The sequence below is a fragment of the Phytophthora parasitica genome (assembly GCF_000247585.1).
Source record: "Phytophthora parasitica INRA-310 unplaced genomic scaffold supercont2.47, whole genome shotgun sequence".
NCBI classification, from domain to species: domain Eukaryota; phylum Oomycota; class Peronosporomycetes; order Peronosporales; family Peronosporaceae; genus Phytophthora; species Phytophthora nicotianae.
The window spans coordinates 106,381-132,251 of NW_008649033.1; the positions used below are offsets into that span (position 1 = coordinate 106,381).

General features: G+C 47.3%; 7 protein-coding genes across 7 annotated transcripts; 2 read left to right on the forward strand and 5 right to left on the reverse strand.

Moving 5' to 3' along the window:
* Positions 1-8,284: 8,284 nt before the first annotated feature.
* On the reverse strand, positions 8,285-9,775 carry PPTG_15333 (hypothetical protein; the record flags this gene model as incomplete). The annotated part of the gene is made up of 1 exon (XM_008912390.1): positions 8,285-9,775. The coding sequence occupies one exon, from the start codon at positions 9,773-9,775 to the stop codon at positions 8,285-8,287; it is 1,491 nt and encodes a 496-aa protein (XP_008910638.1).
* A 4,956-nt stretch (positions 9,776-14,731) lies between these two features.
* On the forward strand, positions 14,732-17,180 carry PPTG_15334 (hypothetical protein). The gene has a single exon (XM_008912391.1). It carries the CDS (start codon positions 15,278-15,280, stop codon positions 16,949-16,951), a length of 1,674 nt encoding a protein of 557 aa, XP_008910639.1. The 5' UTR covers positions 14,732-15,277; the 3' UTR covers positions 16,952-17,180.
* A 130-nt stretch (positions 17,181-17,310) lies between these two features.
* Positions 17,311-19,217, forward strand: PPTG_15335 (hypothetical protein). The gene is made up of 3 exons (XM_008912392.1): positions 17,311-17,554; positions 17,636-17,749; positions 17,811-19,217. Exons 1-3 carry the CDS (start codon positions 17,369-17,371, stop codon positions 19,011-19,013), a joined length of 1,503 nt encoding a protein of 500 aa, XP_008910640.1. The 5' UTR covers positions 17,311-17,368; the 3' UTR covers positions 19,014-19,217.
* A 603-nt stretch (positions 19,218-19,820) lies between these two features.
* PPTG_15336 (hypothetical protein) lies at positions 19,821-20,288 on the reverse strand (the record flags this gene model as incomplete). The annotated part of the gene is made up of 1 exon (XM_008912393.1): positions 19,821-20,288. One exon carries the CDS (start codon positions 20,286-20,288, stop codon positions 19,968-19,970), a length of 321 nt encoding a protein of 106 aa, XP_008910641.1. The 3' UTR covers positions 19,821-19,967.
* Positions 20,289-20,298: 10 nt separating this feature from the next.
* On the reverse strand, positions 20,299-21,018 carry PPTG_15337 (hypothetical protein; the record flags this gene model as incomplete). Its single annotated transcript, XM_008912394.1, has 1 exon — positions 20,299-21,018. One exon carries the CDS (start codon positions 21,016-21,018, stop codon positions 20,299-20,301), a length of 720 nt encoding a protein of 239 aa, XP_008910642.1.
* Positions 21,019-21,993: 975 nt separating this feature from the next.
* Positions 21,994-23,487, reverse strand: PPTG_15338 (hypothetical protein; the record flags this gene model as incomplete). Its single annotated transcript, XM_008912395.1, has 2 exons — positions 22,670-23,487; positions 21,994-22,599 (listed from the first exon to the last, which is right to left on the reverse strand). Exons 1-2 carry the CDS (start codon positions 23,462-23,464, stop codon positions 21,994-21,996), a joined length of 1,401 nt encoding a protein of 466 aa, XP_008910643.1. The 5' UTR covers positions 23,465-23,487.
* Positions 23,488-24,695: 1,208 nt separating this feature from the next.
* On the reverse strand, positions 24,696-25,375 carry PPTG_15339 (hypothetical protein; the record flags this gene model as incomplete). The annotated part of the gene is made up of 2 exons (XM_008912396.1): positions 24,696-25,056; positions 25,134-25,375. The coding sequence occupies 2 exons, from the start codon at positions 25,373-25,375 to the stop codon at positions 24,696-24,698; spliced, it is 603 nt and encodes a 200-aa protein (XP_008910644.1).
* Positions 25,376-25,871: the final 496 nt, after the last annotated feature.

Below are 25,871 nucleotides of genomic sequence, written 5' to 3' on the forward strand. Positions count from 1 at the left end.
GACCAGGTACCTGCTCAAGGTCAGCAAGTTGTGGGTAGCCCACACAATGAGGGCTGCTGGCACTACTCCGCGGACCACGAGCTGTCCTGCAGAGCCCGGAGTGCGCTGCCTGAGAGAGCGACTCAAGGACGGCGAAGTTGGTGCTGTTTCCGTGAATGAATGAAATCCCAAGCCAGTGAGAGCTCCAGTTTTCGCTCCAGGTTCATCATGCTCGCTCTGGCTAAACTGCAAACGCCAATGCACACGAGAGGAGGAGTGCATCTTGCGCTCCTCTGGCAGCCGAGAATTGGCCTTCCCGAGGTAAAGATTTAGCGCTACAGTGGTACAACCTCCGAATTACGCCGTTTTGAGTTTATACCAGTTTTGGGCATTTATGGCAGTGGTAAAAACCCGGTAAATACCGCGGTAAATACAAGGGTGGTATTTACCAGCCGTAAAGTTTGGCCAACGCTTCTTGAACCAGGGCCTTAATTGTGCAATTGCTTACGTGTTTTAAGCTTCTAAATGTCAAAATGAGTTGTCAAATCAAAAAATTTCCTGTCAATATTGACTAGAGGTAGTGATTCGCAAGAACAGGCCTAAGTACTGCGGCATTCTGGAGCACTGTGTTTCAGACTACGAGAACAGGGGTGTTCTGACTACAGAACAAATGTTCTGGAGAAAATCGCTTTGTCTCCACTCATTTAAAGACTATCGTCGGTGCAAGAATGAACCGTGAAGCCGTAGCTGTGGCGGTCGTTACGCTAAGTGCATGTGCTGTACCACTCACTGTTGCTACAATGGACAAACGAATCTGCCAACGCCCACCTACGGCCGTCTCAACGTTCAGCACTACTACATTTGAGGATGCACTGCGTGCTCCAAGTACTAATTGGTTTCATAAGAAACTAAGGTGTGACCGCGAGTCATTCATACGCATGTATCGAGAGGTACAAGCTACCTACACAATGAAGCCTGCTGCCAATAGTAAGTGCCCGTTAGCTAAGCGTTTTGCATTAACCACTTGAGCCGCTTGCCCGTCTTCGTCTTCTTCAGGAAAGGGCTGGCGACGGTGGGTTTCTTCTCATGAAGCTCTACACAGGACACCGACATGCCGAATGGCGATTTGCTGGACTACGTCTTTAAACCCTTGAGCCCGAGGTAGTACCGTATCCCATTTCTGCCTAAACCCTAGGTGTTCTAACGTGTATGTGCGGGTAAAGGTTAGTATACAAAGCACTACATAGTATGGTAACATGTATATGGGATAGTCGCATGCTAAACCTAAACATCGATGAAGACGCCTTTCACTATCGTGTATGGTCCAATCTGACACTTACAACTATACACACTTGCGCTTTAAAAAACTGTATGATTTGCAACAAAGTGAGTACATAGTTGTGACTAAATCGTTTTATTGCAGTGCATAGCCGTGAACAGTAAGTGCATCACAACTCCATCACAAAACATGTGTAGCGGATCAGAATGGTGTAATATTAGCAATACAAATACACCTTTTTCAGACCAAAATGAGAAATTCTCAGATCAAAACAAGAAATGTTCAGACCAAAATGAGAGGACCTGTAATCAGTGATATTTACAGCAACTGATTACCTTTCAAATGTTATCAAGAACCCACAGGCATGTCCTCTAAGTCCAATGCACGCGCGTGAAAGCTGAGCGTATGAGCTGCCTCGGAGTCACAAAGCTCTGAAGTGACTTTGGTTGACATGCTGTGCTTAGCGGCGCGAATCATGTAGCTAGCACGATGTTCAGCTTTCGTAACACCTCGTGGGGGACGCAGAATGGCATCCCGATGCTCTGCTAGGTAGCTCTTCACCCCTGACTTAAATACCGAGAATACATTCTCAATAGGATTGAGCATGGGTGAATATGGAGACAGTTTGATGAGCTCCACTCCGACGTAGTCAGACAGCTGTGTTACCTCCTTCACCCCGGCATGAATAGAAGCGTTATCGCAGACGACAACGACGTTGAAGAGTGAAATGCCTTGGTCCATGAGGCTGTCCAGAAGTTCACGGACAAATATCTCGATGGACTCAGCATCATTCGTGCCCCAGCGATACTTCACATGCTCCAAACCACACGCCGATATGCAGGCGATGATACTGAGGTTTTCACCTCGCGAACCCGGACGAACGACCACAGCACGAGATCCGCGACGACTCCAACCAAAGTTCCGCGTACAGAACAAGTTAAAGTTAGTTTCATCGAAATACAAGATTCTCTTGCGCTTGGCTTGCTCTAGCATGATGTCCTTGACGTACTGCCGTCGTAACTCCTTTACGCGGCTCGAGTTCATTTCACTTGGCTCGCTGTGGATCTTCTTGCATGTGAAGCAAATAGCATCTAGCGCATTGTAAACTGTTGAGGGTACCACATCGATGTCATACTTAACCTTAAGCTCGTCCACTAAATCGTACAACGTCAGCAAACATTTGTCTTCCAGCAAAGTCACCATGTACTCGACATGCTCGGGTGTGATCTTAACACGACGTGGCCCACCACGTTGACCAACACTTGGCGTCCAGATATTCGTAGTTCGCGCCCGATTCACCCATCTCCACGCGGTTTGGTAAGCAATGCCGTTGTGAAGAGCTACTTGAGCCCAATTGCCTCCTTCTCTCGCAGTAGACAGCACGCGTTGGCGCTGGTCGTCCGTGTAGCTGTTGTATCTCATCACTAAATGAGAAGTGCTTCTGCGTTTCTGCCACTGAAGTGCCCATGAGCCCTCTAGACTTCTCGAATTCTGGAACCCCATGATATCAGATACGGATTTGTAAATCGTATTTGACGAGGGTTCTTGTTTTGATCTGAGCATTTCTTGTTTTGATCTGAGAATTTCTCATTTTGGTCTGAAAAAGGTGTATCAAAAGAAAAAGACGGACGCAATTTTTCAATCAGTCACCACGCGACGGGCACGCTTCTGCTGGCGGGAGTTGCCCACAATAGACTCGTGTCTTGAATCCTCATCGCTGTCATTGCCTTGGGCTGGATGTTGCGCAGGAGCCCTTGCACGGATCGTTCTTTTACCCCCGTGCTGTGGCGCAGGAGCCAGGGCCCCATTGCGCCATGACTTGTGCCAAATGTCGAAGCAGGGAGCAGCTTGCCCTTCAAGGTGTGGCGTTTCTTCTCGCACAAGAAGACACACCACGCCATAGGTTTTTAGACGCTGTTTGTAGCTTGCACGAGCTACACTAACTTGACGAGTCGCCGCAACGGCCGGTCCCAGCGCCTTTTAGCAATGAGCACACTGTACAGGCCCTTGTCCGCCGCTTTCGCCCTTGATTGTTGTTGCCACGTCTCCACTCGTCGTTTAGTATCGGCGTGTGACTCCTACGGCGGATTCTAACAGTATTTTTATCCTTCAAAGGTGTTGCTTGAAAGGTCTCGTCGACAATGAGCCCCTCCCAGTCTTCATCCCTCAGCTGGCAAAGTTCGAGGTGAAGTTGCTTCAAAAACTCAATGTAGCTAGTTTTGAGGAGATTGGAAGCTGCTCTAGCAGCATTAAAGACAATGTAGGAGTCGATAATCGCTAGATCAACGAGTCCTAGGAACAGACCCTTGTAGTTTTTCTTGTACTTGATGCACAGTTGCAACGAGTATCTATACCATGTACCATGCACGATTAGATATAATTAAGCTTGTATATACAACATAACAGACTTACCGTTGCAGACGTAACTGATCATGGACATCGACGCCGTCCATGTACGTCTGATAGTCCTTCACAATGCGCGGGCAGGCCACTTCGTGCTGCTCTCTTGTCAACTTGTCCCGACGAACAATACGATCTGGCTGCACACTGCCACCATACTCAGCATGTGGCCCGTGTGTCCCACCAACGGAGCACACGTATTGATGGTACTGACAAGGATTCAGCCACGATGAACGTGTCCCGCTCTATTTTTACTGGCCTAGTCTTTTGATCTTTGGTGGTTTCTTCTTGTCTCCAGCCAGTTTCTTTGGGATCAGCTTCGTTGGCGATCCGTCCGTACCGTACCAATAGAGTTGAACCCCACGGTCAGGAGCTGCATTGATAGAGGCACAGAAGAATAAAACCGGTCCATGACAACGAGTCGCATCTCGCCATTGGGCGGTGCAGTTGGCCCAAACACTTGCTTCAGGTTGCGTACGACGGCAGCAGGGTCAGACTTTTGATCAGCGGAACTTCTCTGGCCCGATCGCTTTTTTTTTCGCAAAATACTTCAAAGCTGTATCATACAAGGTTATAGAACGCTTGTTAGTATCATACACGATATCGAAACGTAGGAACCAAAACAAAAAATGCAGGCGTGCCCGGAGACACGCCTGCTACTCACCGAATACAGTATGCTGAAGTTGGAGAAGCACAACATGAACAGGTTCGTCCCCCACTTGTGGGGCTTGTCCTTGATGTACACACGCATCAGATTGAACGTGGAGCGGGACGGTAACCTCTCATGGTCGAACGCCATGACGGCCGGCGGCGTATATCCAGCTGCAAACCGATCTTGCAGCGCGTCTACGACAGGCCTCAGCTTCCTTGAGCGATCTGTCGCGGCTCTTGGGTCTCCGTTACTGCTGAAATGCAGATTCCGAGATATATGCATGAATCTGTCGCGCGTCATAAAGCGCCCAAAGCGCCCGCGAGGAATGGCGCCTTCCTCTCTCGTTTTCCAGTGGTTTGCTAGTTTTTCCTTGTTTGGAACTACGGATCGTGCCAGCAATAGACCAATGAAAACGCACAGCTCCCTTGCCTCGAGAATTGGCATCCTCTGGACTTCTTCACGGATGTCTTCTAACGACTTGGCTTTGAACTGTTGGTGTTTCAGTTCCCGAGATAGTTGTTTTACATGTTGTCCTTGTACACGTTCGTCAAGACTAGCTTCGAAGTAACCGTTGGGTTCAGCAGCAATATCCTCCCACAACTGCGGCTGTAGGAAATAGAAGAAAGCTCCAGATGGGGTTGAAGCTGCGGCCAAAGCCCTTGGAGTTGGTCCGGATGCACCACTGTACAACTGCGGGTAGTCCTGCCGCAATGCTTCAGGCGAACGCGACTCGTAAGGCTCTTGTAGGTAGCTATAGGGTGAGTGAGTCGTCAAGTCTGACCAGCCATTAACGCCGAGCTCCTTCAAATATGCATCTGGCACTACGCCCGAAACAATGCCGTCCATACCACCTAGCGCTGAGAGTAATTCGTCGTCGAGTTGCATTTCAGGTGGCACAGGTTCTGCTCCACGTCATCCTCAATAGCATCAACAAACTGACCGTCTTCGTCTCCATCATCGAATTCAGCGTCTGACTCAAAGGCAACAAATATGCTTGGGTCATCGTCGTTTGCAATCTGATCACAATTTCACATACAACATATAGCAATGATACACGTTAGGCCATTCGTATATCATGTACATACAAGTCACGAGACAGACCATTATGCAGCGTGCCTACCTTCGGTTATTCTTCCACCCCAGCTTTCCCCGATTGACCCACACTGTATGGAGACTGACTAGATTCTTCGTCATCCTCGACTTGGTCACCAGATTGGTTGTCGGTGTCGGAATGATCTGATGTATTGCTACTTAATTCGGCTTCTTCAAAATCTGGATCCAGGTTTCTTTGACTAATTGGAGAGTCTGCAACACAATAAGATATCCCATACAAGATTAGTTCAGTCCAAACGTGTATCATACAAGATATTACCTTCTGGGCTTCCGGTAGAATGTTCACTGGGAGAAACAGTTGTGTCATGCGGAGAATCAGCTTGTAGTAGGTTCTTTGGTGGACTTGAAGCAAGATCCAGTGGTGGGCCAGAAGATGATGGCGGAGTAATGTGTGCCGGGCTTCCGGCACATAGACGAACTGGGTTAGTCTCGAGAAGTTGCCGTTGAACTGGCGCGGGTGGATGTAACGAGGGGCAGCCGTCGGGTGGGGAAGGATTGGAAGCTAATTTACAACATACACGATTAGTAAAATGCAAACGTGTATAATACAGCCCACAGCACACGTACGCTTTGCTGCAACAGGTTTGACAGCTTTCGCAGCGTTTCGACGTCGGGCAGCGTTTCCAGATCCATCACGTCTTGCCTGCTTCTGTGCTCGAAGCGCCGCTGTTCACATAACACAGTCAGTACAGATCGAAGACATCCAGCTGAATATTCAGTGCAACCTAGGTCAATCTTTTCCAGGTACTTCATCGCAGCTTCCTCGCCAGTAAACACGTCTTCTCCTTCAACATCCTTGATCGTCTTTCTAGGCTTGAGATAGATAAAGTCAACGGAAAGGTCTAATGGCTTCTTTGTGGTCCAGCCATTCTTTTTCATTTTACACCATCGCACCCGGAATGCCATTTTTGAAATTGTGGGGTTCTTCGCTCGTGAGGGGAATCCAGAAGTGAGCCACAAATTTTGTGTGGTGGCAGACGTCTACCTACGAAATAAAAAAAGGAAGTTGCTGGTTTGATCTGCAGGCGTTCTTTCGAACTGGATTGTCTATGTTGGTGTGTTTTATCTGTCGGGAAAGCTTGGAATCTTCACCTACCCCTACATGGCTTGGAGTTTGTAAAGACCAAAACAAAAATCAAATGTAATTTTTCTTAACGTGTATGGTCCAAGTTAAGAAACAGGCCTTATCTTGTAAGGTCCAGGCTCTCGGGTTCAAGGGGTTAATTACGGTACTGTGATTAACGTGAGCGTCTTCGCTAAGGGTTGTTTTGGACTTAACTATAACGTTACACAGGATTTTTGACGGAAGAGCATTATCGTCACTATAAGGAATACATCGACTACCCGACAAAATAACAAAAAAGACCAAGCCACACTACAGTACAGGCTAGTGACTCGCTCGATACTGTGACACGATCGGTGAAGAAACCCTCAACCAAGTACCAGTGTGCAATGTGTCGCTATCGCACACGGCACCGAGAGTAGTGCGTTCGATATCGAGGGGAGACAACCATCTCCCATTGTGCCACAGACGCAACCGGAAACTGAGCAATCTGCTGTAGATATCGAGCCCGAATCTCAGGTGCCGGGCTTCAGATACCATCTGTGGCGGCAGATTCGAATTCCATGTGGAGGGATCGATCAATGGTGCGTCTTCGCAGAGCGAGGAGCGACAGTGCAATTTACTTTCTGCAAGATACCAAGCAGAGTATGCTGGATTTTGTAACACTGGTGAATCGCCATTGGAGAGTTTTGACGGATTTGCCAACGAGATATTCACATGGGAAAAATTAGGAGAATGCAATCCCGCACCCTCGTCACACTTTGCCTGTGTGGTACACCAGGAAAGGAAGCAGTGGCTCAATTGAGGGAAATCGGATAATGATATTGTTTGTTGTTTAAGTGTTGTTGTAGGGGAAAGCACCGCAAGCCTCAAAACCCCCGAGATGTCTTCTGACCGTGTGGCCACAGCCACTCATAGAGCGTGCACGCATGCACGAGTAATTCTTAGCACGCTCGTATTACTCGCAGCAGAACTCTCTTTCTCCACCAGTCAGTGACAACAATGGTCAACCACCACTCCTTCACTCATGGTACTCGACCATAACTTCTCGTGAGCTAGTTAGAACGTAAAAATGAAATTCTAAGAGCATTGGAGAAAATATCCGAAGGTCGCTGAAGAACCTTTGGGGACCAACTTAACGCAGTCGTGAAATGGGTGCGGGCGTATTCGTCGTCGCAGTATATTCTGGTTAAGTTTTCCAGCGTGTGGGAGCTGCGACTGAAAGCTGTCGAAAATTACTCTCCGGCACAATCTGACACCGATCGCTTGATTGCGGTACTAAGTGAAATTAAAGTCTACCTGCAGGAACTTGTGCTAGTGGTTGGAGAATCACGCATGACGTTTCGTGGGAGGAGATTTTCATTTGATCTCCACGTAGGAAGGCAGACATCACGAGCAACCAAATACCAGAAGCTCGTTGAATATGTTGCAGCCTTCTACGGAACTTAGATGACAGAATGGGCTAGATGTTGACGTCGCTCGAGAGCCGGGAGGTTGCTGTCATGCTGAAGAACCGGTTGGTGGTATGCCGGACGAGACAGCATATTCCGATACTAACTGGTCCGCCTAGCGTGTTCTGTTAGGCTAAGTTAGGCTACACTGAGGAACCAGATGACGTGGAGATTTTTGTGTTGATGGGGCTCCAGCAAATAACATGGTCGCAGTAAAAAGGGAAAATGTTACAGAAAAAAGTCACAATAGAAGAAAGCTGTTTAGAAAGTGTTCTTTTATTTTATTTTTTTACCTCTAAACAAAGATGGTAAGAAGAGAGCGCTGAAGCTGATCTATCAAAGCAAGTCTAAGAAGCTGCTGGAGTCTTGCGTTTATAGAATTCCGAGTATCGAGCCGCAATCTCCGTTTCCAAACTGCTAGCAGCACCGTTCTCTTTGTTGAAAACCTTCGTGATAACATCTTTCGGCTCGATTTGGCTCTGTCGCCATCCCTTAAACAACGCATCTTCGTAGTTTTGGGCCGTTCTAAACATTTCAGGCGAATCTGGCATCGTCACCCCTTTAACGACCACACGCGCGAAAGCAGCATCGCCACCGAAGCCATTTATGACCACCCTGAAGATATCTGCTTGGTCTTGGGTTTTTTTGTGGGTGTTGTACATTTTGATATACGTTGTCAAAGTCTTCAATTTCCGGCTCCTCGTGAATAAAATCCCGTCATCTTTAATCTTAAGCAGCACGAAAACGTCATCGGGGAATTTTTTGGTTGCCAGCCAACCCTCTAATTGCTGCTTCTGTAGCCTCGTCGCGAGTTTCCTCGTGGCATCGTTACCCTTCGCAGTTACAAGCGCCTTTGCCACTTCAACTTCACCATATTTAGCGATATACCTCTCAAGCACTGATCCCCTACTCTTCCGATAGTTCTCCGAGATGTACTTATAGTACATGTCCAACTTACCACTGCTAATTGCTTCATTCACATCATCACTGAACTGAAGTCGCGACCAGACGTTCATCGGTGGCAATTTCTCGCTTTGCCACTTGGTCTGTAGAGCAGCATCCAATGAGCTGGCCTTGTACACCGATCGCACATGTTTCTTTGCTTGCTCTAAAAGCGCCACCAAGTTGCCATCTCCACCAAAGCCTGTTGCCAAGACCTTTACCAATGTTTCATCGGTAGATTTCTCCCGATTATACAGGGTAATGTAGTCTTCCAACGCCCGGAGCTTTCGACTGTGAAGGAGTTTGTACCCGTCCTCTTTGAGTTTGAGTAGGTTGAAAACATCGTCAACAGATTTGCCAGTCCTTAGCCAATCCATCAGTTGCTCGCCCCGCAACTGCTTCACCAGATCAGTCATATCGCCGTCCCTCTCCAATTGGACGAGCGCCCTCGCCACAACGTCGTCCCCATACTTCGCAGTTAGTGGCGCAATCGACGAGATATATTTCCCTGGGTTCTTGTTCCGGAACTTGGCAACGAACTGACTCAGTGTCTTCAGTTGCGAGCTTGTCAGAGCTTCTTCGACACTATTGCCGATGCGCAAGTTGTTCACCAGATAATTGTATTTTGCTGGGGCGATAAAGTCATCGATCTTTGATGTAGCAGCATGAACCAAACCGGTGAGCGGGCCAAGACCGACTCTCTCTTCGTCGCTTTCAGTCGTTGTTCCGTAACCTTTCAGCTGCCTATTCGTAAAGACATGGCCATGGCGTTGGTTCGTGGCATACAAACGAGCGTTAACTGGCACGTTTACTGCTGTCGTCTCCGCCGAGACACTGCTAACGCATGCGAGAAAAAAAACAAGCGTAGTTAACAATGAGATTGAGTTGCGACGCATTCCAGACGTTCGAATTGTTGAGCACTCGGAGAATTGTGGAATGGGAGTGAAAAATGATTGGAGTTCACCAACGTCGAGGGTTCGATTGTTTACAGACCCCGTAGTCATACAGAATCCCAAGGTTACGTTATGCTTACGTACAACGTAGTATAAAGTTGATTGCGTCTGCAGTCCGTATATGTGAAAGCCTACTATTTTTTTCAACGTAAATAACTATTAGATGGTCTACGACTTAAGCTGGGAATACTATTTTTCTTAATGTATCTTTGTTGCAACGCCCATATTTTCGCCCGCTGGACACTGGCAAGGCTGTTTCGTCGTCATAACAGTTCCGAATAGCAGTTGTTTCAGCAGTGGAGAACATGAAGTAATGTAAGAAGACTACAAAGAGTTTAGAAAAAATACTATCAAACGCAAAACAAAACAGTTTTGAACGGAATAATCTATTTTTGTTCCACTTTTCGGCCGATGATTAGAAAATATGCAAATGTTTTAACACGTATTGCCTGTAACAACCCGCATGGCTTTACGAGAGCACTATCAAGGAGGCGCTAGTCAGCAATAAAAATTGGTACACAAGTGCACATGCACTGACAGTACAATTTCATCAAGGGCTACCCTTTGGACAGTGGGACAGTGTCGATGTTATGATAATATAGTGGGCTTTGCGCCCACACAGTGTTTTAATTGACCAAAGAGGTCATTTTCGACCGGAGATTGTGGACCACTGTCAGCTGCAACAAGTTGAGGACCTCATTGTCGAACTCAACTCGCGATAAGCTTGCGTATCATAGTACTTTGAAATGTAAAGACCGGGATATGTTGTTCTTAGACCTCCCAAACAAAATTTCAGGCAATACATGTTAAATAGTTAGGCTAATAATGTACAAAAAGCAAGTTAAGCTCAAAAGTGTGCTAATATATTTCTCTCCATAATTGGTCAACAATTATATTATTTACTTGCATTGCATTGCAACGTTAAACGACATATAATAACATGGTCAATTTTTCAGAACCTCTGATTACTAGTGCTGGACTCAGTAAAATTTCACTGTCCGCGATCTAATGGAAGACTTCGAGATTGGTGGCTGGAACTCCTGTGACAGCTCAAAGCTGTATACAGTACTAACTGGCTGAAGGTCCTGCGCTTGCTGGGAGCTGTAAGCATAGTGGCTGGAAAACCTTTGCTTGTCCGGAAATATAGACGTACTGGGGGCAAAACGCCCCTCACTCGTCCCTTGTGGGGTCTGAATAAAACAATCAACATTCAAGTGCTGTAGCAAACACCTGAATTTTGTTGTGGCGGCCAAGCACTACATCATCGGTAAATTAGGGAAGATGAAAGTAATTTAGTATGATGAATGCGTCCGAAGCTACGCTCAATAAGCAGAGATGGAAATTCGACGGGGACAGAGTTGTGTAACAAACAATTGGTGTTTCAGTTATTCCAATAAAACCGCATACAATTATTGTTTGAGAGCGGTACCAATTGCGTTCAAAAAAGATTTGTGTATACTGCTGGCTAAATACCTTGATTCTTGCGTTCTATAGACAATGTAATGGCTTAATTTAAGGAGCGTTTAGTGCACCCTTCTTCTTGAGTATCATGGCGCACGTCTGGGAGCTTTCCCGTGAGAATCCTAGCTGCTAGGCTAACACCTACGTACTCCAAATGTAAGCTGTTAAAGTATCCTCATTCTGCAATTTCCTGCAGGCTATAAGTCGCCTGGTAGACACGCACGGCAACGACCGTGAAGATGCTGACGAAGATGTCGGTCAATCCTTTGCTGATCTTGCACTTCGTGATACGACCCAACTGCATCATTCTCGCTATATCGCCCTGGACTGGATTCCTTCAACCTCTAATGAAGTAGAGAGACTCTTCTCACGGGCAGGCCTGGTGCTTACTGTTAATCGGCGGGCGATGCACCCAACCACGCTGGAGACGCTTCTCTTCCTCGAGTATAATCGTACTTTGTGGGACCCCCAGCTTGTTGCATCTGCCGTTCTGCAGGTAGAGCGTCGTACTCGACGCCGAGTTGAGTGATAAAAAATTGTCAATAAACAAATTATTGATTGACCTCGAGCAAGGTCCCCAATTAAAATACAATATGATTGTGCACAACCCGTTACGGGGACTAATGGGAATAGAGAAAGCGAGTAATACACATCTTTATCCGTTAACCTACGTGGTTTCTGTAGCCCGCTTACTTGCTGGTTTTTTGTTATCATTCTCCGCCATAAGCTCTCTCTCTCTCTCGATATAAATTAGGGTATGAAGACTCGTGGCACCTGTATGCTCACTACATGGACTGGAGAACGGTATTATATTGTCCAGTACAAGTGATTGGATCTACTTTTTAACGATCTTCGAAATCGAGTGAATATGCGTATATGGAAGCTTCCAGTGAAAAGCTGTGTACTCTGGGTTTAATATAAAGAGGAGGCGGTCATTCTAACCCAAATTACTGTAGGATTTAATACTCAGGAACCCAAAATTACTCAAGTTACTCAAAGCTTGCAAATAGTTCCTGCTGACCTTGATAATACTGTTCTATAAGAGTGCCACAGGATTGTCATGTCCAATATAATGGGATGTTCCTCCTGTTATTAGATACACGTGATTTCTGCTCATATCTGAAGCAATATCCGTCATTTCAAAGTCATAATATAGATATTTGGCCAACTGACAAGTTATTAAAATACTTGTTGTTATTGTCTTTTTTTTGGAGCATGGTTCTAATTTTACTGAAAAGTGTCAAATATTTATGGTGCTGTTCAAGCTTTATCGTTTAACCTAGACAGATTGCCGATGTGCTGCGTGGAGCGATGAAGGTGCCGTTGAAGCCGCCTAACCGGATATCTCGTCATATTAATATTGCCGATTGAAGCAGTCAGAACTGACTTTTTGTGCCCAAAAACAGCCATTCCGTTGTTCGGGGTCGAGGTTTTTTTTAGTCTTTAGCTGCAAGAGGTGCTGTTGTGAAAACCACGTTGAATGTCTAATCGGACCATTTAGAGGCTTAATTAGACTATGAAGCTCGGTTTTATTTATAAACCAGACCAGGTCTCAAGTATTTAGAGACGCCGCCTCAGATTTCCGAGGTCATTTATGCAAATCCATTTGAACGGCCGATTTACAGCTGAACGACCGATTTATCTCTAAATCGGTCTGAATGTCCGATGTCTCCTCGGCATTCCAAGACCAGGTCATCGCAAAAACGACGACGTGTCTAAAACAGAGACCCCTCGTGCATGCATTTCCATAGAGATTGATGCCGTTGCTGAGGCAAAGCGATCAATTTCTGTTGTGAAATTTCTTTGGATGACTCCTTGGTAGCAGGATATCAATGCATCCAAGCTGTGCTTACCCGCCGGAGACAATTGAGGGCTTGCATTAGCTCCAGCTTTTCCATCGAGGGCATCTATGAATTAGCTTACACAATTCAAATTATTCGACGTTTTACCACAATTAAATGCCTTTTTTAGTCCCTCTGTTTTAGATTTATGCGCTGTTTTACGCGTCCAAATCGCCGGACAATCGAAGCGGTTTTCACAATACTTTCGACTTCGTCTAAATGCCGCACAGGGATTTGCTGTATGGACTGCTACATAACCAGAATATTGGTACTTCCGATGACTGTGAACAGTAGCGGAGGAACGAGTCGGGCAGGTTGCCTTAAGTCAGGCGTAAGTTCAGTCCCCGACACGCTGCCACCCAGTCTGTACATACAACCACTATCCGACAATCGATGTTTGAAGAACCGAAAGTGGATGAGGAGAGCGCCGCGAAAATAGCGAGAAGAGCTGAACAACACGAAGTAAACTGTTCGCAAGCTTGAAGAAATAGTGGAAGGCAGAGATCCAGCACGCAACATAGCATCTCAACTGCCCCCGTGCTGTTGCCTCGTCTGGAGATCGGCGTCCCGCGATGGGCGCAACAGTTCCAGTAGCCAGCCCTCGTTGAGGCCAAGGTCAGAGAGGAAGTTTTTAATGTGTAAAATGACAGAGTTTGGGGACTTCTGTTCCAGCACTATGATCTTGAATTGACACGTGTAATCATGGAGAACCTCCTATCGCTCGAGTTAAGTCAGTTATTGATCCCTGCGTCGTTCGATATGGATAAAAGCGCTCATACTCGAAGAATGCAAAAGTTTGGGTGGAGTATGGTTGATCATGAAGTGTGTGTTTATGAAAATGAGTTGCGGAGTGAATGTCACAAAGCTGGAAGTCCTGGGTAAATGAGGCTTCGAGAATACAAAAAGGTAACAAGCTTGTCAACTCGAAGTGCTGCAGCAAGTGGACACGTCGTGGGGAGGAACGAGGACATTTCAACGTTTAGACTGTGTACGTCCGCTTGCTAGAAACGAGTCGCCATCTTCCAGCTCATTCTCGCGTATATCAATGCTAGTTTCCTATCAAGGCGCCTCAGTACACCGATCGGACTCGAAATACGAAGGAAGCTTGCGCGACGTGCCAGGCTACGTACTCGGAACGCTAAATATTGACACGGGGCTTTTCTCCAGGGTGTGCAGTATGCAACACAGTAGCACATTTCACTTTCGACTGGACGAATGGACTACATGCAAAAACTGGGCCGGGGGTCCGAACCCAACCAAAGCAAAGCCCTAAGCCAAGGGAACCGCCGAACAATTCAACCGCCCCGAAATTAAGGGCCGGGGCCAAAAAAAGCAAAAAAATTAAAACTTTGCCGAGTGGAGAGAGTTGCGCTTACCAGTTGCGTAGCTGGTTGCATGTACACGGACAAGTAACGTTTGTAGTTTCCTCCTTCATCAAAAAGGCTGAGCAGTCACCGCTTCCATTTTTGTTGCCAATCAAGCGATCACCACAACGCGACTTCAGTTTCTACGTTTTTGGCGTTGCATCCAGACATTTAGCTCCAAAATAGTCGTCGACACTCTCGCAGAGCACGAAGCAGACCTGCTGTGCTTCGATGGAAGATGACCTGATCAAGGCAAGGTAACCGCGTGGGTGATCGCTGCTGAAATGTTAGACCGCAACAGAAAGCGTGGAGAGCCGGATGGGCCGTGGTCGCGGCGTGTTGTGTGTACTTTTCAGCGCCTGCTCTTGGTTGAACGATTTCAGTGCTCGCACAACCCCATCCGAATTACTTCGCGCGACTATCGACGCCGCACCTTGAGACCGACCAAAGCACACGCAAGAGGGCAGGTCGGCAGCTTCAACACAGCTGGCAAGCAGCCTGCCGCTGTGCTGGTGTGGGTACTTCCGTTGCCCATCGTCCAGGAGGCCATACTCGCAGCAAGAGCAGCTCCATCCAGCTTGTTTATCCTTCCAAGCACACAAAAGTGAAATGCTGGCATCAATTCCGCTCACTAGACTTGGTTCCAGTAACGGATTGTGAAGCATATTTTAAGCAAGACAAGGCTTCTTTTAGTTTGTGATAACGCCGGTGCACATTTTTGGGAAAAGGCCAAAGTCACTAGCAATTTGCCACCGGCCAAGTGATAGCGAGTGGCACACATGATGGACGACGCTGCAGCGATGGCCGCTGCGGACGAGGACTGGCGCTCAGGCGCGGCCGCAATCCTGGACAGCTACGAAGATGCGATGTGGGACGAGATGCGCCAGCACGACGAGTCCATGGCGGCGATCAGCGGCGCCAGTCCCGTCAAAAGTCCAGACGAGTACGTACACACACTCAACACCAGCGACGGCAAAAGCCCCATCAGAGGCGAAGAGCAGGCCCCCGTGTCTCCATTTGTGAGTGGCGCAGGTCTGGGGTCGCAGCTGGACGCAGTGTGGGCCGCAGGAGTGGCAAACCAGTCCAGTGGAAAAGGTTTGAAAAAAGCGGCAAAGGCAACAACCACGGCAACTAGACCCTTGACATGGGCCAGTGTTGCCCCCGAGCAGGTTCTCGACTGCGCGCAACTGCCAAATGCGGGGGCAATGCAACTGCGACGGCAAAAGAACCGCGACTGCATGCGACGAGCGCGGCAGCGGCAACGAGAAGAACTGAAAGAGATGAAGAGCACCGTGGCCAGACTGGAAAAGCAATACGCAGCCATGTGTGTACGCGCATCGACCACCAGAGACGATGTGACGTGTTTAACCACACCCAACAGTGTTCTGGCAAGGAATTATTCCCAAGCCGTGGACTTGGTAAAGAGACTTGGCGCTGAGAATTTGTATCTCAAAGCGGAAATCCAGCAACAGGCAACATGGAAGTTGCACTTGTACAGAATCCTTGAGAGTCGGCCAGAAATGGATGGCCCGAGATGGGCCCAGCAATTCCAGCAGCCTGCGTTAGGTGGCGCCGAAGCTCTTCGGATGCAACTCGACAGACTCGATGAGTACGAGGCAGCGCAAGTGTTTGGTTTCCACCCCCTGACAGAACTGGATCTCACACGGGTGATTCTGGACAACAACCGGACTATGGGGCGGGTGCAAAACAGACTGCTACTGCCACGTTTGGAAACTCGCAGAACGAAGAGAATGCAGACTTTTGGCTGGGATATAGTACAGAGAGTGGATGGCAGCGTCATGGAATGTGTGTTTACCAAGAAATTCCAGGGGCTTAACGTGGCCGAGCTGATGCAAAAGACCTGGGCCAATGACATGAGACTGGATCGGTTTAAGAAAGTCAAATGCGAGACGAGCCGCCTAGAGGTGTTGCAACAGATTAATCCGAACGCGTACGTGCTCGGTCGAGATGTCATCTCTCCCACCGACGACATTTCCACATTCCGCTCGGTATTTGTGCGTTTCCTTATTGAAACGAACAGGAGAATCCCGGCAAATACGGAATCGATGGCAACACCCACCTATGTCGACGCCAGCTCCCCTTCCACACCGCCACTGTCGCCTAATTCGGACTCAGAGACCGAGGAGCCGATGCTCGAAGCCACGGGATATGTCCTCGGCACGCAGAGTGTGGACATCGATGGGTCTCATTTGCAGGACGAGACGGACGAGAAGCTGGCGTGGGCACATTTGTCACTATCTATCGAGTTTCTTAATGTGGTAAATCCGGCCACAGGCGAGGAATACCAGCAACTGCGCTGGACTGGCCGCACGGATTACCGCGGAGAGGAACATGCACACCGTAATGCTGGAGACACGTTGCAAGGAATGTTACGCTGGGAGTTGCTGACCATCGCTCCGGCGCTCAATCTCGTGTCTCTTTCACTGGAATAGGCGGAACTGTTGCGTGTTGGCTCGTCTTTTGTTCTCTAGCTGTTGCATTTTGGGTTAACAATATGAAGAAGTGTATTATTTCGTGCTCGACTGCATATTTGATGCGTGGATCGCTGAGAACAGAACTCGTTTCAGTAGTTGGCAAGTTCAAGTCGTTTTATCGCTGATGTGGTACAGTATTATTAGTATCTTTGCAACTGAAGTTGAATTCCGACGTCAACTTTTGCACACGTTGATTAAAATTGCATGCACCACATCTTTAGACAGGGCAAACCATCACTGATGAGTGAGTGCCTCGTTGCCAGCATCGAGTGTATGCGATCTCACGTCGAGTTTCTCATTTGTAAAACCGAACCTAAGACGAACCTAAGAGTTTCTGTCGTGTCAACAGTTGCGATCTTCCACCAACTCTCCACCATGACGCCCAAAACTCGCCGGATCGCTGCTGTACGTGACACGGGTGAGCGTTCGCCTTTGCTCCACGACAAACGGCAACCGGAAACGTATGTGGCAATTGCCGATACCTGCAAAGACTTCCCAAACGAAGCAGATCCCAAGATCGCGCAAGAACTGCAAGTGTTGCTGTCACTAGTCTACCCCGTGGTAAACAAAACCGGAGCCTTCACGATAAAATAGTTGCCTATCGATTAACAACATGTTCACTGTGAAATCGCAATTCTACAGGTATTGACAACGGGACTGGAATTTTTGCCAGGCTTCACATGCATTATCCTATCCGGGCACATCGACTCTCCGCACGCGCAGCAATTTGTGGATGCCGCTACTCTATCCACCATGGTAATTTCCCCCTGATTTCCTGGATATTCACTTGTTGCCGTAGCTGAATTATTTTGTACAGTTCATGAACATCACAGCTTTTTCAGTGGGTTCGGGGCTATCGACAGCATTGGATACGCTGTGTTCACAGGCGTATGGCGCCAACCGATTCGACAAGATCGGAGTGTATTTCCAAACAGGATGTCTGGTCGTTGGGGCTTGCTTTGTGCCAATTTTCCTGTTAAACTGGTATTCCGGGGAGATTTTGTTGCTCGTGGGTCAAGACCCGGAAGTGGCAAAGTTGGCGCAAAATTTCTCGCGTTGGGCAATTTTTGGCGTGCCTTTTGTATTTCTTTACAAACTATTTCGAAAAGTTTTGCAGGCACAGAATATCATGAAACCTCTTGTGGCTATCGCAGCAGTCGGTAGCTTTGTGAACGCAGTATCCGGCTACTTGTTGACGTATCATACGTCGATGGGGTTTGAGGGCATCGCGTTGTCCAGATCTCTTGGCAACATGGCGTTGCCATTGATGTTAGTGCCGTATTTTTACGGTAACCCACACCACTTTAATCAGTGGTGGCGAGGCTGGAACTGGGGCGAGGCCAGAGCACAAGTGAGACTCTTTTTAAAGCTGGGCGTGCCTTCTTTTCTTATGGTTGCAACGGAATGGTGGGCCTTCGAGATACTCACATTGATGGCTGGAGTTCTCCCGAATGCGGTTGTATCCGTCAGTGCTCATGCAGTACAAGTGAATTTGAACAATTTGATATATATGATATTCTGGGGTTTGGCGGTAGCTTCAAACGTTCGAATCGGCAACTGCCTCGGGGCTAATTTGCCTAACCAGGCAAGACTTGCGTGTAAAGTGGCACAGCTATTGACACTGGCGATCTCGATTGTATTTGCAGTTACTATGTATTTGTTCCGGGGTGAAATTCCACGCCTCTTTCTTACAGATCGCGAGAGTATTAATCGATCGGCGGGTCTATTGGCAATTTGGTCTCCTTTTGAGATCCTCGACGGACAGAATACGGTTCTACAAGGTGTGTATCGCGGCCTAGGGAAGCAGAAAGTGGCTGCAACTGTAAGTACAGTGGCTTATTATGCGTGCGGGATCCCTGTCGCAGCGTTATTAGGATTCCGTTTGGCGCTGAGTGTGGAAGGTTTATGGCTCGGATTTGGTTTCGGTGTGTTTGTTTCTGTCTCGCTGTTGCTGTGCATGTTACTGGGACGATGGTCGTGGAAGGAACTTGCGGAGGAAGCGCAACAACGTACAGCGTAATACCTTCAGTATTTGGTAACTATGATACAGCAAAGCAATCCTGACACAATCAAGTCCTGGAGTTTGACTTCAGCCTTCACGTCGTCTACTACCCAACTAGAAAGAATACAGTACAGGAAAAACAAAATCGCGGCCTTGTGAAGACGGTGGGCTAGCCTTGTTATTGCCACTACAACCCGTTAATTTTCATAGCATGACCGCGTGCCTCCAGGTCTTTAGTTGTTGATGTCGCCAGCAAGGAGGATTATCTACGATGAAATGGCAAGTCCACAAAGACATTAGTAGTGTTATTGAATGCTCTGAAGCGGTTCACAAGAAGCAGCCAACATCACTGGAACAACAATACTGTAGCCCCAGGGAATGAAAAAAAAAATCTGTATCGATTTCTTGGACTACGCCTGATTGCAGTTTGCATTGTAGTTAGCTTTTCGAATGCAATCAAGTATCGCAATCCGCAGGGATCATGCAAGTGGGCATTGAAATATAAAATTGCAAAGCTTCACTTCAACGTTACTTCAAGCTCCCCTCGCTCTATCTAGAGATTCGACAAGTACCGGGGTCTCGACGTATTATTTCGGGCGAGACAACGAACTACTATCAGGGGCTACAAAGAACGCAAAAGGTTGAGAAGGATGCAGACTACACCAAATAAGGACTTGCACTTCTTTGAAGGGAACATCCGTGGCCGTTGAGAAATTGCTCAGTTTTATCCAAGCATGCCATCACGGACTGAAGATCCCCTAGGAGGTTTCGTATGCGGTAATTCCCTCACTTACAAACAGTACTTAGTTCCCAATTGCTTTAAATCTCTGGAAAAGTATCAATCTTCAACTTGTAGAATGGCTAATGTTAATCCGAGCATCTCCAAGCTAGAGGGGTTATGATTCACCGCCACTGATGACGACTTGTGTTTGTGGCAACTTTGAAAGCTTCCAAACGCCGCCAGCAGCACTACTACAGAAAATGCCCTCGCGTCATCTCAGATCCAATAGACTTCGATAACTCCGGCACAAACGGAACTAGCGAGTCGATCTCTGCCTTCACGTCCGAAGTAATCTTCTCCAACGCCTCGACGGCCTTGAGATTCTGCTCCAGTTGCTCCATCGTCTTGGCACCAATCATGACCGTCGACACATTCTCGTTACTGACGCACCAGGCAACAGCCAACTCTGCCATGGAGATACCGAGCTTCTCTGCCAGAGGCTTCAGCTTGTCTGCCTTGGCCACACGCTCCGCGAAATCTGGCGAAAGAGACTTGAAAAGCGGATTGGCCATACGGGAACTCTCAGGCGTCCCAGCACTGTAGTGCTCCATTCGCAAGAGGCGACCAAGTCGTTAGACCGAGCTTGTACTTCTTGTACAAATCGACATACTCGAACTCGACCTTGTTGCGATCCAAGATACTATAGATCGTCTGCTCCACGATGGGTCGGATCAGTCCAAGACGGTCGGCGATCTCGCACGCTTCGATGATCGCAGCTGCGCTCCATTGACTGGTGCCCCAGTAGAAGGCCCAGCCTTGGTTGATCACGTAGTTCATAGCTCGGACAGTCTCCTCGATCGGCGTGTATGGCTCGGGGCGGTGGCAGAAGATGACGTCGACGTATTCCTGCTCCAACCTCTTCAGCGATGCCTTCGTGCCTTCCACGATATGCTTACGGCTCAAACCCATCTCGTTTGGACCTCGTTCCGCAATGAAATCCTTTGGTCCGAAGTAGATCTTGGTGGTGATGACGAGGTCCTCACCGCTCCAGGTCCCTTGCGCGATGCCTTTCTTGATAGCTGCGCCCATGTTCTTCTCCGCGAGACCTCCGCCGTATAATTCAGCGTTGTCGAAGAAGTTGACGCCGTGTTCGAAGGCCAGCTTCATCATGTCGTACCAGGCATCGGCGGTGTACTTGTCATTGATGTCCATCCAGCTACCAAGTGAGACCTTGGAAACGAGAAGACCGGAATTTCCGAGAAAACGGTAGGTCATACGGGTAGACTTGGGGTTGGAAGGCATGATGCTTGAGGTGATGGTTGTTGTTGGAGGTGAATTCCAAAATGACCATGAGTCTACTTCGACAATGCAGTACATTGTACTTCTTGCGTTCCGTTTCATATAAAGCTTGTTGATATCGCGGCCACTTCAAGCCCAAGTGGCGTAGTAATCATGTCAACAAGTGGTTGTCACATTTGGGCTAAGCAATCTCACTGGGATCACTCGCTACGAATTTTACAATACAATAATATATTATTAGTGCCTAGCGGTTAAGCAATCAAAACATATTCTTTCTCATCTGCGATTAAGCAATCACGTACAATAATTCTCCAACTCCCATAACTCCACTATCGGAAAATATATACCAGCGTAGCCAGAATTGGCTTTAATTTCTCACAATTTTTTTTTGTAACGCCCCTAATCAAGGGCTGCCAACCTTCGAGTGAATGGCTGGTTGAAAGGCTTGCTAGCCCGAGCTGGCGGATAGAGTAGTAGAATAGAAAGAGTAACAGTTTGTGTTTTGCTTAATACACCAGGCAAAGACGTGAAGGGAGTGCCAGCTCCCCCATTTTGGTGTTCATTTGCGAGACCCACCACACCTGTTCGCGTTGTACGTTCATTTTGGCGTAAGAAAATGCAGTTTTCTGAGCTTCCATTTTGCGCCGCTAGCTCATGATCGCAGCATCACCAAGAAATCGTGTTCACGACTAAGAAATTCAATGATCCTCAGATCCAGCCAATGGAAAGAATCAATTTGCACCGATTTCTTGGATTACACCCTATTGCAGTTTACATTGCAGTTAGCTTTTCGAATGCAATCGAGTATTGCAAGCCGCCGGGATCATGCAAGTGGGCATTGCAATTTAAAATTGCACTTCAACGTTACTTCAAGCTCCCCTCGCTCTATATTGAGGTTCAACAAGCACCGGGGCCCCGGCATATCGTTATGAATATTCAGGCGAGACGACAAACTCGGAGTCTCAACCGTAATGCATGTTAAGAGCGTCTAGGGTCATGGAATGTTACAGCTTGGGGAGGATTCTTCACGTCGTCGTAATACGCTTTGTATTGCGCTACAATCGACCTTTCCAAGAAATTTGCAGACGCCTCGTCAACGTTAAGAAACCTCGCGTAAATGCTTCTCGGTTCTATCTCACTTCGCACCCATCGCCTAAACAATGCCGATTGGTATTGGGCAGCCATCTGGGGTGAATCTGCCAACGTTAGTGCCTTAGTAACCACGCGTGCAAGAGCACCGTCACCGTCACCGAAGCCATTTCTTAACACATCAAACATTTTTGTCTTGTCTTGGGGGGTTTTCGAGTTGAATAGCTGGATGTATTCACGTAGGGTCTCCATTTTCCAGGTTTTCATGGATCCGCCATCGTGTTTGATCTGTAACAAAGTGAACACATTGGCAGCAGATTTTCTATTCGCCAGCCAAATTTCTAGCTGCAGCGATTGCAACTTCATTGCCAAATCCTTCATGAGCTGGTCGTCCTTCGCAGAGGCGAGTGCTTTTGCCACCGCAAATTCTCCATATTTCGCAGTGATTTTCTTGATCTCTGATATCTCGTGGTCTGGATGGTTTTGAGATACATACTTGAAAAAAAATACCCATTTTCCCGCTGCTCAAAGCCTCGTCCAAGTTATCGTCGAACTTTAACCGGACCCAAACCGTCAGTCGAGGCACGTTATCGTCTCGCCATTTGGTCAACAGAGCAGCCTCTAGCTTTTTCGACTTGTCAACCATCAACGGATCAATACCTGCTTTCGCTAGTAGTGGCACCAAGTTGCTCTCTCCACCAAAGCCTTTTGTCAAGACGTTCAGCAGTGTTTCGTCTGTGGATTTCTTAGTGTTGACTATGGTAAGGTAGTCTTCCAAAACCTGGAGCTTTTGACTACCGATATTGCCGTCGTCCTTCAGCTTCAGCAGACTGAAAATATCGCCCCCAGATTTGCCGTTCTTTAGCCAATCTGTCAGTTGCTGGTCCTGCAATTGCTTCGCCAGCTTGGCTAGTTCTGGGTTTTTCTTTAGATCGACGAGCATCGTAGCGACAGTGTCGTCTCCATATTTAGCTGAAAGAGGTCCGATCAACGAAAGTTGGTTTTCTTGGTCTTTGTTACGGTTGAACTTAGTGACGAGCTTGTTCAGTCTCTCCAGCTGTGGGCTCTTCACACTATCAAGGAAGTCATCACCGAGCTGCAACCTGTTCACCAAGGACTTGTACTTCTTAGTCGTGATAAAATCTTTGACCTTTGATGTTCCTTCCTGAATTAGACCCCCAAAGCCGGCTCTCTCATCGTTCTCATTCTCTGCTTCATGCGTTCTTAACAACCTCTTGCAAATGATACCATTTCGCTTCACGCTAACGACAGCGGACAAGTCGACCGCCGTGACTGCGCTGGCGATAGACACAACGAATACAGTAGCGACAGAAAATAATGCGATGGAATAGCGGGGCATTATCGAGGTGTACTTAGTGCTCGTTGTTAGGACTTGATCTCTCGGAGAGTCTATGCGAAATGCAAACTGAGAAAGGAGCGTAACTCAGGACGTCCAGTCAAAAATTTTCCTGGTCATGCATCTACCTGATAACTACTAGCTGTAAGTATATAACTAATTGCATGTTGATGTTGTTGTGGATTCTCAGAGCCAGTGAACCGAATATATTTAATGTGTTCACTTCACAAGCTCCACCTCCAAGCTTTTATCCTGCCGTATCAGGCTCTGTTGATTTGATAACGAATCAGCCCAAATCGCCTGTACCAATTCATTCCTTCTCAAAGCTGCTTCAGCTACCCACCTATGATATATTGGAGTATCGATTGGACTCATCAAGACTGATACTCATCAAGTTTGAGACTCATCAAACGACCGAATGTTTCACAACGCGGAGTTGTTCTAGACGAACCTCTCGGTAGTGATACTGTAGCTTCGGGGAGCCCATTTTTAATGCTATCAGGAGATGTATCTATCACGACTTGTACCGCTTTTCGGTAAATAAAGCAACTATACTAGATGAAGCTCCGACAACGGATTTCTCTTAATTACTATAATACTAGCAGAAGCAGAGAGACGAGCCTAATACTATGATTGGCAATTTCTGAGAGTAACATACTACTACACTTCAGTTATTTTAATATAGTACTATGGTCGAGAATTATTGGGGACAAGGGCACAATCCTTCGTGGAGGTCAAGTGTCCAAACTACGATATACGCTTTGTCTAAGAAGGAGAGAGGCCACCTAAGATTTACTTTAGTACTATTATGAAGTAGCTAATAATATGTCAGCTCACTCAGGTGCAAAATTACTATTCGCTACAGTATTAGTTTTTGCGTCAATTTTAACTAGCCTCAGTAATGTTATGTGATAGTACTCAAATTGCTTTAATCACTCAAAATTAACTATTAGTAAGAGCTGCAATCAATATTACTACTATTTGTCCTGGATTCATTCATTCATGGGTAAGTGTACCCCCCCTCACGAAGATCCTTCCTTGAAATAAACTTCAGAGACAAACGTTCCATTACTGAGGTCGTGGAGTACAAGTTGGCTTGCCTTGTCTAGGTGACAGATACCCCTGACAGAAATCCTATCACTTGAAGAAGAGATGCACACGTATGTTGTTTAAAGTAAGGATAAAATGATTCCGTAAATGGCTCTCGTTTACGTTAGCCGACACTAGGAAGCAGCTAAGAACGCCTGGGATCATTGAAGGTGTATACTTGGGGATTCATTTGCTTGTCGTAGTGTGCTTTGTATTGGGCTACAATCGCCTTTTCCATATGGCCCTCCTTTCCGTTGAGAAACTTCGCGTACACGTTCTCCGGTTTGATGTCGCCTGCAAACCATTGCTTAAACAGCCCCTTCTGATATTGCTTGGCGGTCAGTTCTATCTCTGGATCTCCGACTCTCCGTGCCGCAGTGACCATACGTGCTAGGCCACCATCGCCACCGAATCCGTTCTTCATCACGCTGAACAATTGCGTTTTATCTTGCGGGTTCTTGCCGTTGAATAGATTGACGTACTTGCTCAGGACGATCACCTTTCGGCTTTTCATGGATAAACACCATCCTCTTTGATTTTCAATAGGTTGAAGACATCACCAGCGGATTTTTGTCTCGCCAACCAGCCTTCTAGCTGCTGTGTCTGCAACTTCGACGCGAAATCCTTCATCGTCCCTTTGTTCGTGGCTGTTACTAGTGCCTTTGCAACTGCGTCTTCTCCGTATTTCACTGTGAATCTCTCTAGCACAGACTTCACATTGTTCGGATAATACTTAGCGATATACTTGGAAAACATCCCCAGCTTTCCGCTACTCAGAGCATTGTCCACGTTGTCAGAGAACTTTAGGCGCGACCAGACGGTCATCGGAGACAAATTCTCGCCTCTCCACTTAGTCAGTAGAGCAGTCTCCAATTCGTTGGCCTTCTCCACCGAGCGCGAATTTGTCCTTGCTTTCTCTAGAATCGGAACAATTTGACTTTCGTCACCGACGCCTGTTGTCAAGACCTTCAGCAGAGTTTCATCTGCTGATTTCTCGCGGTTGAATAGCGTAATGTAGTCTTCCAACACCTCGATCTTTCGACTGCGAAGGACTCGGTAGCCGTCTTCCTTCAGCTTTAGTAGGTTTAAAACTTCGTGTAGTGTGTCCCGGGTTGAAGCACGGAATCAACTCTAACACGGCGATGCGGGGACCAACCCACACGGAAATAGAGCCTAATATATTGATGTGTTCACCACTAGGTGAAATGAAAAGTGAGGAAGGAAAGATATCATGAGTCTGATGCTAACCAGCTCGTGTCCACCAACCTCAAAGGTACAGACTGTCGTAGGCAGAAGCCACCTGCCTTACAGTCCGAGAAAT

What these genes read in the sequence shown, in the direction of transcription:
- PPTG_15334 (XM_008912391.1), top strand. Translation starts at nt 15,278, where the DNA reads ATGATGGACGACGCTGCAGCGATGGCCGCTGCGGACGAGGACTGGCGC.
- PPTG_15335 (XM_008912392.1), top strand. Translation starts at nt 17,369, where the DNA reads ATGACGCCCAAAACTCGCCGGATCGCTGCTGTACGTGACACGGGTGAG. An exon ending in TGTCACTAGTCTACCCCGTG is followed by an intron (nt 17,555 to 17,635) that starts GTAAACAAAACC and finishes GCAATTCTACAG; the next exon opens with GTATTGACAACGGGACTGGA. An exon ending in CCGCTACTCTATCCACCATG is followed by an intron (nt 17,750 to 17,810) that starts GTAATTTCCCCC and finishes TATTTTGTACAG; the next exon opens with TTCATGAACATCACAGCTTT.